The sequence below is a fragment of the Schistocerca americana genome, chromosome 3 (assembly GCF_021461395.2).
Source record: "Schistocerca americana isolate TAMUIC-IGC-003095 chromosome 3, iqSchAmer2.1, whole genome shotgun sequence".
NCBI classification, from domain to species: Eukaryota; Metazoa; Arthropoda; class Insecta; order Orthoptera; family Acrididae; genus Schistocerca; species Schistocerca americana.
The window spans coordinates 252,091,471-252,103,534 of record NC_060121.1 but is presented as its reverse complement, the minus strand read 5'-3'; the positions used below and the strand labels follow the sequence as shown (position 1 = coordinate 252,103,534).

At 42.4% G+C, this 12,064-nt stretch overlaps 1 protein-coding gene across 1 annotated transcript in view; it reads left to right on the top strand.

Annotated features, from left to right (window-relative positions):
- The first annotated feature begins 8,337 nt into the window (after positions 1-8,337).
- The window catches only part of LOC124606266 (endothelin-converting enzyme homolog), a 630,503-nt gene continuing 626,776 nt past the window's right edge, over positions 8,338-12,064 (top strand). The window contains exon 1 of the mRNA XM_047138244.1: positions 8,338-8,893. Coding sequence (XP_046994200.1) covers positions 8,516-8,893 — 378 coding nt within the window. The 5' untranslated portion in view covers positions 8,338-8,515. The remainder of the gene's footprint in view (positions 8,894-12,064) is intronic.

The window sequence follows — 12,064 nt, the reverse complement described above, 5'->3', positions numbered from 1 at the left end:
TAACCATATCATTAATTTGAACCCAACAATTACGTTTGTTATTGTCGCTGTTGCATTTCGAAATCTTTCCTGTCGTCTTATTTTCTCTTTATTTTCTCTTTCTGTTTTTACCAGTAGTCGTACTTCGTATTCACCGTCCCCTTTTTACCGTAATACAATTTTATCCCGCCTATATATACTCAATAATACGTAACCCACTCCCAAACCACAACCAAAAAAAATTTATTTTCCGCCTTCGACACTACCGCTGCTATAAAATCCACCGTTTCTAGTTCAATAACAGCTGCTTTCACGTATTAAACAACCATTTCGGCTAGTTCTGATAACTTTCACTTTATTTCCACTTCCGTTTTTCGCACATCACTGATCATTTTTAGCCGCTCCCCACAGGTTTTAACGTCATTATTTCTTCGTCAGACAATTTTTAGCCCCATTTTCGTAATCTTTCACCACAACACCACTCCTTTTAATACATTTACACGTTTTTTTCGAAATTTTCCCGAATTTCTCCGTCCTTTAACGTGTTTTAGCGGCAACACAACCACCTAACCTTCATGCACATCGCTGTCTACCAACCCAAGTTCACCACAGGATCAACTTAACCAACACTTTTTCGCCTTTTTTCGTACCAGATCTCCAGTTACTTTCTAGTTCACCCTTATCTCTCCCCATATATTTTTATCTTTCATTTTCATTTCAACCTCATGTTACACTTTCCACCTTCTAATACCATGTCACCCTCACAGCACCCCCACAACGACCCCATTAAGTTTTATTTACATTCCCTCCGCAAACATGCCTTCACCCTAGCCAGATTACGCTCGCATATTTTATTTTCTCAGGCTTGTCTGACATTTGGCATAACCCCCAAAGGCCTCACACTTAAAGTTCCCATCTCTGGCTGCAACCCTTCTTTCCATCAGTCCCTATACCAGTTCCAAACTGAACAATCCATTGCCCTCACCCACCTAATCCTTCACCTACACATCAACTCAGCCAATGAACACACCCGTCAACTCCTATCCTTAATAAAAGTCCTCAATCTTTCCTCTCCCACATCCACACCGGCTATTCAGAGCATCCTCCTACAGGCCAACCGCAAATTAGAACAGCATGCCACCCTTCACCTCAAAAAACTATCCAATCTCCTGGTTTCCCACCTCCGGAAAGGCAACTCACTCACCCTTCACAACCTTTCCAGCAAACCTCAACCACCTCTCATTTCACACAAACCCAGTCTCTCCCATCTACTCAGTCTCCCACTTCCAGCTCCACTCCCTCCAAAACCTCAAAATTCCAATCAACACAATCTGGCACCACAACACCCTAATTCAGTAGTTAACCTTTCCTCCAAACCTCTCTCCCAATCCAAAACCTCTGTCCTATCAAAAAGGCCTCACCTTCAGCCCCACTCCCAGATTCAACCAAACAGCCCTCGTCAAAGATTTACTGTCCTACACTCATACTCTCTGCTGGAAGTATCACTTTGCCACGAAGAAAAATGATCCTAATCCTACCCCTAATGATCCAACTCCCCAAGACACTATCCAAATTGAACCCTGCCTGGAACAGTTCCGTCCTCCGTCACAGCGGGACCCACCTCCTCTTCCTCAAAATCACCCTCTCCAAACCTTCCAGGAATTTCTGACTTCCAGCCTTGCCTCTCAATCCTTCTTAAAAAACCTTAATCCTACTCCCAACATCACCACTGCTGAAGCCCAGGCTATCCGTGATCTGACCGGTCCATCGTCATTCTTCCGGCAGACAAGGGTTCCACGACCGTGGTACTTGATCGTCGGGAGTATGTGGCTGAGGGACTGCGTCAGCTTTCAGACAACACCACATACAAAGTTTGCCAAGGTAATCCCATTCCTGATGTCCAGGCGGAGCTTCAAGGAATCCTCAGAACCTTAGGCCCCCTACAAAACCTTTCACCTGACTCCATCAACCTCCTGACCCCACTGACACCCCGCACCTTCTACCTACTTCCTAAAATTCACAAACCCAATCATCCCGGCCTCCCCATTGTAGCTGGTTACCAAGCCTCCACAGAACGTATCTCTGCCTACGTAGATCAACACCTTCAACCCATTACGTGCAGTCTCCCATCCTTCATCAAAGACACCAACCACTTTCTCGAACGCCTGGAATCCTTACCCAATCCGTTACCCCCAGAAACCATCCTTGTAACCATTGATGCCACTTCCTTATACACAAATATCCCACACGTGCAGGGCCTCGCTGCGATGGAGCACTTGCTTTCACGTCGATCACCTGCCACCCTACCTAAAACCTCTTTCCTCATTACCTTAGCCAGCTTCATCCTGACCCACAACTTCTTCACTTTTGAAAGCCAGACATACCAACAATTAAAGGGAACAGCCATGGGTACCAGGATGGCCCCTTCGTACGCCAACCTATTCATGGGTCGCTTAGAGGAAGCCTTCTTGGTTACCCAGGCCTGCCAACCCAAAGTTTGGTACAGATTTATTGATGACATCTTCATGATCTGGACTCACAGTGAAGAAGAACTCCAGAATTTCCTCTCCAACCTCAACTCCTTTGGTTCCATCGGATTCACCTGGTCCTACTCCAAACCCCATGCCACTTTCCTTGATGTTGACCTCCACCTGTCCAATGGCCAACTTCACACGTCCGTCCACATCAAACCCACCAACAAGCAACAGTACCTCCATTACGACAGCTGCCACCCATTCCACATCAAACGGTCCCTTCCCTACAGCCTAGGTCTTCGTGGCAAACGAATCTGCTCCAGTCCGGAATCCCTGAAGCATTACACCAACAACCTGACAACAGCTTTCACATCCCACAACTACCCTCCTGACCTGGTACAGAAGCAAATAACCAGAGCCACTTCCTCATCCTCTCAAACCCAGAACCTCCCACAGAAGAACCACAAAAGTGCCCCACTTGTGACAGGATACTTTCCGGGACTGGATCAGATTCTGAATGTGGCTCTCCAGCAGGGATACGACTTCCTCAAATCCTGCCCTGAAATGAGATCCATCCTTCATGAAATCCTCCCCACTCCACCAAGAGTGTCTTTCCGCCATCCACCGAACCTTCGTAACCTCTTAGTTCATCCCTATGAAATCCCCAAACCACCTTGCCTACCCTCTGGCTCCTACCCTTGTAACCGCCCCCGGTGTAAAACCTGTCCCATGCACCCTCCCACCACCACCTACTCCAGTCCTGTAACCCGGAAGGTGTACACGATCAAAGGCAGAGCCATGTGTGAAAGCACCCACGTGATCTACCAACTGACCTGCTTACACTGTGACGCATTCTGTGTGGGAATGACCAGCAACAAACTGTCAATTTGCATGAATGGACACAGGCAGCACATCTTGGCACAGTGTTACACCGTCCGGGTTATCTGGATACTTCCCACTAACACCGACCTATCCGAACTCCGGAGATGGGAACTTGCTCTTCAATATATCCTCTCTTCCCGTTATCCACCAGGTCTCAATCTCCGCTAATTTCAAGTTGCCGCCACTCGTACCTCACCTGTCATTCAACAACATCTTTGCCTCTGCACTTCTGCCTCGACTGACACCTCTGCCCAAACTCTTTGTCTTTAAATACGTCTGCTTGTGTCTGTGTATGAGTGGATGGATATGTGTGTGTGTGCGAGTGTATACCCGTCCTTTTTTCCTTTTTTTCCCCCCTAAGGTAAGTCTTTCTGCTCCTGGGATTGGAATGACTCCTTACCCTCTCCCTTAAAACCCACATCCTTTCGTCTTTCCCTCTCCTTCTCTCTTTCCTGATGAGGCAACAGTTTGTTGCGAAAGCTTGAATTTTGTGTGTATGTTTGTGTTTGTGTGTCTGTCGACCTGCCAGCACTTTCATTTGGTAAGTCACATCATCTTTGTTTTTAGATATATTTTTCCTACGTGGAATGTTTCCCTTTATTTTTTATATATATATATATATATATATATATATATATATATATATATATATATATATATATATATATATATATATATATATATATATATATATATATATATATATACCTTTGTTTGATTGTTGATCGTATTCTATGACAAGCTTTTCTTCCCAGTTCCTCTGTTTTCTCTGTACTATTTTGACCTTTCACGTGTCTATTAACCATCCATTGTCTCCAAATTTAGTTATCTTGTCACTTCTACTGTTATTGGTTACCTTTCTCAATAAAAGAATTAAAAAAGTCCCAGATGCACACCCAAAAAATGATAGAATATTTTAGCTAGCTGCTTTGTTTTCTTGCTCTTCCCTTTCATGGCTTAATTCCTGACTATCCTTGTTAATGTATGGTAGAGATCAGCTATTGTGCTTCTTTGACTCTCTGCAAAGTAGTGCTGTATGTGACAATATATAATTATACATAATCAAAGTTATTTCCAGCTTGTACTTGGTGCATCAGTATTTCATTTATAAAGTTACCTTTGGACAATTATGCTTGATAATTGTCCACATATATTTCCCTCATCATTCATTTTCTTTCTATAACTTGTGACATTCAAGTTCACTGTTTCTCTTTGCTGTATGTGCTGTTCTAGTACAACACTCTAATTGCTAACTGTAAGCAAGTTAACATTTGTCCCTGAACCCTGGAAAACATATCATCTACAGACATTATGAACTTCTTATCATCTGCCACCTGCTTTATCCATAAATGAGTCTATATGATCATTCCATTTCATATGCCTACAAAATGTTGCACCCAGGTGTATGAGTTGCACGATTCCAACAGTGAATCACAGATATTATAATCATAAGATACTGTGTTTTTTCCATTTTGTAAAGTGCAAAATTTTGCATTTCTGAACATTTAAAGCAAGTTTCCAATCTTTGCACTGCTTTGAATGAAATCTTACCAAGATCTTCCCGAATGTTTGTGCAGCTTCTTTCAAACAGCACTTCCTCATAGATAACCATGCATAAAAAGTCTGAGGTTACTAGTAATATTGTCTGTAAGATCATTGATATACCACATGAACAACATGGGTCTCAGCACACTTTCCTGGGGCACACCCAAAGTTACTTCTGCATCTGATGATGACTCTCCATCCAAGATAACATGTTGTGTCCTCCCTACCAAAAAGTCCTCAATCCAGTCACACATTTCAGTTGATACCACATATGATTGTACTTTTGACAACAAGCGTAGGTATAGTACTGAGTCAAAAATTTTTGGAAATCAAGAAATACTGTATCTACCTGACAGCCTTGATCCAAAGCTTTCAGTACATCATCTGAGAAAAGTGCAAGTTGAGTTTCACATGATCAGTGTTTTAGGAATCCATGCTGGTTGACATTGAAGAGGTCACTGTTCAATATACCTCATTATGTTTAAGCTCAGAATATGTTCTAAGAGTCTACAACTTACTGATGTCAAGTAAATTGGACAATAGTTATGTGGATCACTTGCACTACCCTTCTTGTAGACAGGTATGACCTGTGCTTTTTCCCAAGTACTGGGAAAGTTCAGGGCTGCAAATTCAGTATAGAATCTAACAGGGATTCCATCAAGGCATGGAGCTATTTCAGTTTTAAAGATTTCAGCTGTTTCTCAACACCACTGTCACTAATACCTATTTCATTCATATTTTCAGTAGTACAAGGATTAAATTGGGGTAGTGCTCCTTCATTTTCCTATGTAAAGTAGCATTTGGAAACAGAGTTAATCATTTCATCTTTTGCCTTGCAACCCTCAATTTCAGTTGCTCTCTCATTCGCTAGGGAGTGGACACTAACTTTGGTGCCACTAATGCCTTTGCATACAACCATAATTTCTTTGGGTTTTGTGAAATGTCATTTGACAATATTCTTCTATGGTAATCATTGAAGGCATCATACATTGCTCTCTTGACAGCCAAACATGTTTCATTGAGCATCTTTCTGTCTATAGCTCTAAGCTTTGTTTTACATCTATTATGCAGTAATCTCTGTCTCCTCAGAACTTTCTTTATAGTGACTGTATACCATGGAGTGTTGCTCCCACTATGAACTGTTCTACTGGGTACATATCCATCGATTGCATGGTCAACTATTCTTTTAAACTTGAGCCATAGTTGCCTACATGTTTGTGCCCTGTGCTGAACGTTTCTAGTTCCTCATTTAGGAATGACACTACCGATTTGTCATCTAGTTTACTGAACATATATATCTTTCCGCTTGGTTCAGTTGTTCTTTGTAGTTTGATAATCATTGTTGCCACAACTTTGTCATGGTCACAGATACCAGTTTCACTGTAGACATCCTCAAATAGGTCAGGTCTATTTGTTGCCATTACCTCCAATATATTTTCATCATGTCTGGGATTCTTAACTATCTGTTCCAGGTAGTTTTCAGAGAAGGCATTTAGTAATTTTTCACAAGTCTTACCATGCCCACAATTAACAAAACTGCAATTTTCCCAATTATTTGCTGGATGACTTAAGTCTGCACCGATAAGTACAGTATAACTGTGGAACATACGTTCAAGTGAACTGAGGTTTTATCTAAGGTTTTCAGTTACATCAGGAGATGAATCTGTTGGGAGATAGAAGGATTCAATTATCATTGGCCAAACAGTTTCATATGTGACCTCAATTTCTATCTCGGTGGATTCATATTTCTTATATACTGCGACAAGTACACCACCTCCAGTTCCCATTTTCCTGTCCTTTTGATGTACACTCAAATTTTTCCCAAAAATCACGTTACTGTCATTTCAGGTTTCCAGCATGTTTCTGTAGTGCACACCTGATCCATTTAGAGGGTCCTACAGTTCTCATCCCTATGGCAAAAGTCCAGGAAGTCACAGCCTAGCTTGTTAGGAGCATACGAAGTCTCTTGTTCAGTCCTTCCACTCGACTCAGAACCAAAGGGCCACGATCAATTCTGTGGACAATGCCTGAAAATTGTGAGCTTTGTTGAAACTCCATGCACAAGGATGGTCTTCTCAGCCTTCTCTGCCAGCCTTGGAATGACCGAAGTATGACTCCAGAGCCCGGATGACAGGCTCTGCTAGTTCCAATGTGTGCCATAAGCTGCAGTTGGTGGGTTCTGTTCCCTCAATGGCTGCTGGAATAGCCTCTTCAACGTGTTGAATGAGGGCCACAGGCATATACACTGAGGACATCTGGTGTGCTTTCCTGTCCTTTGCTGCTATTTCCCTAAAGGGTACCAAGATTCTCGATAGGTCTGATCTACTGACGATTAATAGTCCCCCTATCTTCTTGCGTTTGTCTCCTCTTCACAGCTTTACCTAAAACAGGTGACGGGAGTCACACTGACTCAGATTCAGTTTCAGTAAAGACAGCACCTCAAACTTGTTGGTTAGGCGCATCAGGATCTACCACTGACGCGTCACTTGCAGTCAAGTGGACAAGTAGTGACAGATCATATACTTTCTGCCTTTTCGCGGTGTTATATAATGTGTTCTATTTTTTGAGGGATGTTTTAAATCAGACTTTCATGTATCACACGTACCTACATCACTGCCTTATTGTGAATTTTGTATTTTTCCGCAGTGTTATGTAATTTGTTCATGTTTTTTCAGTGGTGTTTTTATTTTCAAAATTTCTTTTCCATTGATTTACTTATTGTGCATGTTGCATTCACCATGTAAACGATGTATTTTGTGGCTCCCCTTCCAATCATGTGCCTAGTGATGTGGCTATTCCGGTTTATCGTACTGGACTCGTATTCGGGAGGACCGGAGTTTATTCACTTCCGGCCATCGTGACGTGGGTTTTCAATGGTTTCCCCTTTCCGCTAAGATGCAATGCTGGAATGGTTCCTTTGATTAGGCCATGGCCGATTTTCTGTCCTCATCTTATCGTATCTTATTTTGTTAATTTTTTATATGTATTATTTCTGTGTGTTAGTTACATGACCGATATTACTGAACTAAATGGTCTATGGACGAATAAATAAATAAAGTAAAATAAATGTTTTTAGCTATAGGACTTTTAAAAAAATTGAAATAACTAATTCCGTGCAGCTTTAAACGATAGTTGTTGCCCACATACAGATTCCTACTTGCTGTCTGACGGCGTGGTGCCCCATTATGCTCCTGCGACAATTAAAATCCTGATAAAACGTAGTTCGATTATGGGCAAGTTATTCTACGGATCAGAAATGACGGTGATGTTTCGTTCGGTTCGGTCAGCACAGTAGCGTTCCTATTGGCAGACGTCAGAACTACTTGCAGGATGGCGAGTGCCCACTCCACTCAGCTGTTGGCACTCTCGCCTGCAAGTGCTGCTGCCGGTGCGCCTCCAGTGGCCGTCGCTGAAACTTTATGGATGCCGGCGAACTACGAGCGAGGGGCGTCTTGCATTCAGCCAATGAGCTTCGACGTGGTAGAAACGCGGGCCGGGCGAGCGTCCGTTGGACGTGAGTATTGTTGAGTACACGTGTGCACGGCGTACGGTGCAGTCGGGCAGTGGTGGTTACGGCAGGCGAGTGCACCCGTGTTATGAGTGTTATTGTTGACGCCACAGTGAGTGACTGAACAATGGAAGACGACAGTGAGAAGGGGTTGGCTAATGGCGGGAGGGATTCCTCACCGCCGGTGCCTTCGAGTCCGGGAGAGAAGGTGCCCTGCCTGCCTCCTTCCAGTTCCGATCAAATGCGCCGTTCGAGTGACGCGGACTCTGTGGGTGTGAAGCGCGGCGGACGCGGCCGTTCGGGGTTCGTGTCCCGGCTGCAGCACAGCGCGAGCAAACGCACCGGTCTGTCTCGCACTGGCCTCATCGTCGCGATAATCATCATCTTGCTGTGTCTGGCCCTGTTCATCGCCGTCATCGTGATGGCTGCTTCGTGGCCTGTCACTCCACACAACCTCAGCGCGCCGCTCTGTAGGACAGCTGCGTGCCTCACGGCTTCTGCACAGGTACGTGCGAGAAGAGTTGGTCAAAGCTGTCTGCATTCGGCGGCATTATTGTTCCAAATCCTGTACAATGTTTTTTTTTTTTTATATTATCAACAAAAACACCCGGGTTTTTTATGTTAATGTGCCGGTTTGTTACCAGTTCGGGTGAAAAGTTTCTCTTGAAGGGACAAACACCCTACTAGATTTCAGCAATATTTAGAAAAAGATTACGCAGTTCATGATCATTTTCTATGAAACGAACGTAGTATAACTGTATGTGTAGTGGCGGCTGTCCGCCAAGGCACATTTCTGGCATCTGTTATTGTTTTTAATTCTTCTAAAATAACGTGTTTCTTTCATGTGAGGCCGTGAACATTTCGACCGATTTGTCGTTCCTTCGTTCTCATTACATTTACTTTTTCTCAACTGTCACCGGTTGCCATAATAGCTTGCAGTGACATTTGTTTTGATGCTCACGCACGGTGACCTTGGTGGTAACGCATAACATATATATAATTTCCTGTGGTTGTTAGGATGCGTTTTGACAGTACTTGTCGCATCCACTTCGGGTAAATGCTGCTGAGGAGAAAAACGTGTGCTCGTAATTCTCTTCTCTTTGGTGTCGGTACAATAGAAAAGGGTGTTCCACGAAATACGATCAATTAATAACGTTTCGGCGCACTGATTATTTTTTAAATATGATTTCTGCTATTAGTTATGATTCACAATTGAAGTAAACATTGAATAAAACAAGTTTTTCTTACCTTTTAAAAATTTTATTAACCTTCAGAATAAACAAAATGTTCCATCAAAGTACCAAGACGCTGAAGAATCTCACATGGAGACGAAACTGCACACATTTCAACTCTTGCATACTAAAGGCCTTTAGAATTCCCCGACTTGTAACTGATTAGCAGATACCGTTTTCTTCTCTACATCGCTCATTAAGTGTTATCGCTTAATCCTTAAAGTCTCGTTACAGAGGAGTAAATATAAATGTTTAGCATTGTTTTAGACACATTTGGATAAGTGATACCCATTTACGAATTCCAAATTTGGCAATATCTTTTCTTCTGCTACGGAAGACTCAGTAATCTCATATTACGCGTAATTGGGATTTGTAAACACCTTCATGTTGCTATAGATGGATAAGCTGTGCAAAGCATACCTGCTATCAGTTGTTTCGAATGTACTGTCAACCTGAAGGATATTGTTCAGGGAAAGTTTAATGCCCTTTTTATTCTGAAATCCTGGCACACCTTTAATTCAAGTTATTGTAAATCACTTGATATCGTTTACGTGTGGGTTATTGTGTCAGTAAAGACTTCCCGACGTACAAATGATTTAAAAGCCTGTGTTTAATATATCCATGGACACACATTTATAAAGAAAAAAAAAAATCGTTTAATCATGGGATCCCACCAAGATTATAGCAAATGGAACTGCATATGCGAAATTGACAAGTAGTTGCGGTTGTAAACTTTCGAGTGCTTCAAAGAGAACTTGGTCACAGAACACCGTGATCTAAAATGAATCGCTATCATAGTTTCAAGAAAGGCAGCTGCAACTGCCGGAGGTAACTGAAGCGAAGTATACTAGTGATTGTTGTATTGTAGTGTCTTTTGTTCTTCGCGTAAAAAATCAGTATGCCATGTGATTCTTTCTTATTCCGAACTTTGTTTATAAACCCAACGGCTGTGTAATAGTAGCTGTGTACTGTTGTTCTCGTGAAAATGAAATACAGCAGTCGCATCTTGCTTCCAGGTGCATATCAACATTGCGATCAGATGATCTAGTGACAGGATACACAGCATAGAGGGACATAACAATCTAGTCTATCGGAGATACCGTTAATTTCCCGTACTGACACAATACTTCAAGCAGAAGACAGCTGAGTATTTACTGATTTATTTTTTCACAAGCATATAAAATCTGCGAACGGGATACTGTATTCTACTTATGTAGATGGCTGCCCACAGAGGGTATATTGATATTAATTCCATTCCAACAGTTATCAGGATGTTATTGACTGTTTTCGAAGAGCCAAGGAAATCATACTGCATATTTGTGTGGACAGGCGGCGCCGTTTTGGTAAAAGTAGTGCCTACACAAATACAACGGCACAACAACGATCTGATGTGAGCAGATGTTTGCAATGGACACACCCTCCACGAGACTCGAGGAAAAGGATCGATATTGGCAGCAGATGAATTGCGCAATCTTGCGGACCAACACACCCACCTCAAGCCCACAATTCGTTAACAAGGTTTTTTTTTTCAGTCTGTAATTGTGAAGTGCAGAAATGATTATTACGTACTCAGGAAGAATAGGTAAAGAAATATAGATTGAATTAGCCATAATTAGGCACGTTTTATTGGATTACACGATGAACGTATGCAGCTGTGCGGCCACCCTTCGGTGTTAATTGATTTTTTGGACAGTATTTTGGGCGGTTGTGGGAGTCGCATCATCAGAGAACGCTTAAAAAATGTGGATAACTGGACTAGAAATAGAGACATAAGTGTGTCCACACAACGGTGCGAAGTGACGAATCTGTGAGCACGTGCCATCGAGCCCTCCCCCCCTGTCTGATGAGGAAGACACGTGCGACGCTCGTGAGTCTACCCCCGGTCTTGTTGCTTTGTTTTGCTGCCGCCCATTGTTTAAAAATTCAGTTATCCTTACGCGCTTCAATTTGCCTTAGAGAAGGGCAAAGTAGTTCTTTTTACGGAAATATTCCTGTTGAGATAGTTCTTTTAATTCAGATAATTTACGTAGTCCGTTTTAAATGTTACCAATAAACAGGAGCATCTAGAAAACTTCTTAAACTAATAAATTAGAAGCCAAAATTTTGTAATTTTATTGGCCAAAAAAAACTGAATGACCTTTAGGAACAAACCAGCGTGCTGGTTTCTTTGGAGAGGAGGAGGGGGGGGGGGGGGGGAGCAGAGCGCTTTCAATTTTAACCTAGGCCTGTACTTGGGAAGTGGAAGGCACTAAAGATTAAAGTATTCTCACTGTCACCAAGAGCGTTTGCCAGCTTCCTAGTTCTATTTCTTATCCGATAGATGTGGCAAAATGGAAAAATCCGTTCTTATTTAATACCTAGTTCCCAAAAATTAATTTTTTAAAAGGAAAAGAAATACTGCATCAGAAGGCCTCTGCTTTATTCATTCATCGTGTTTAGATCCT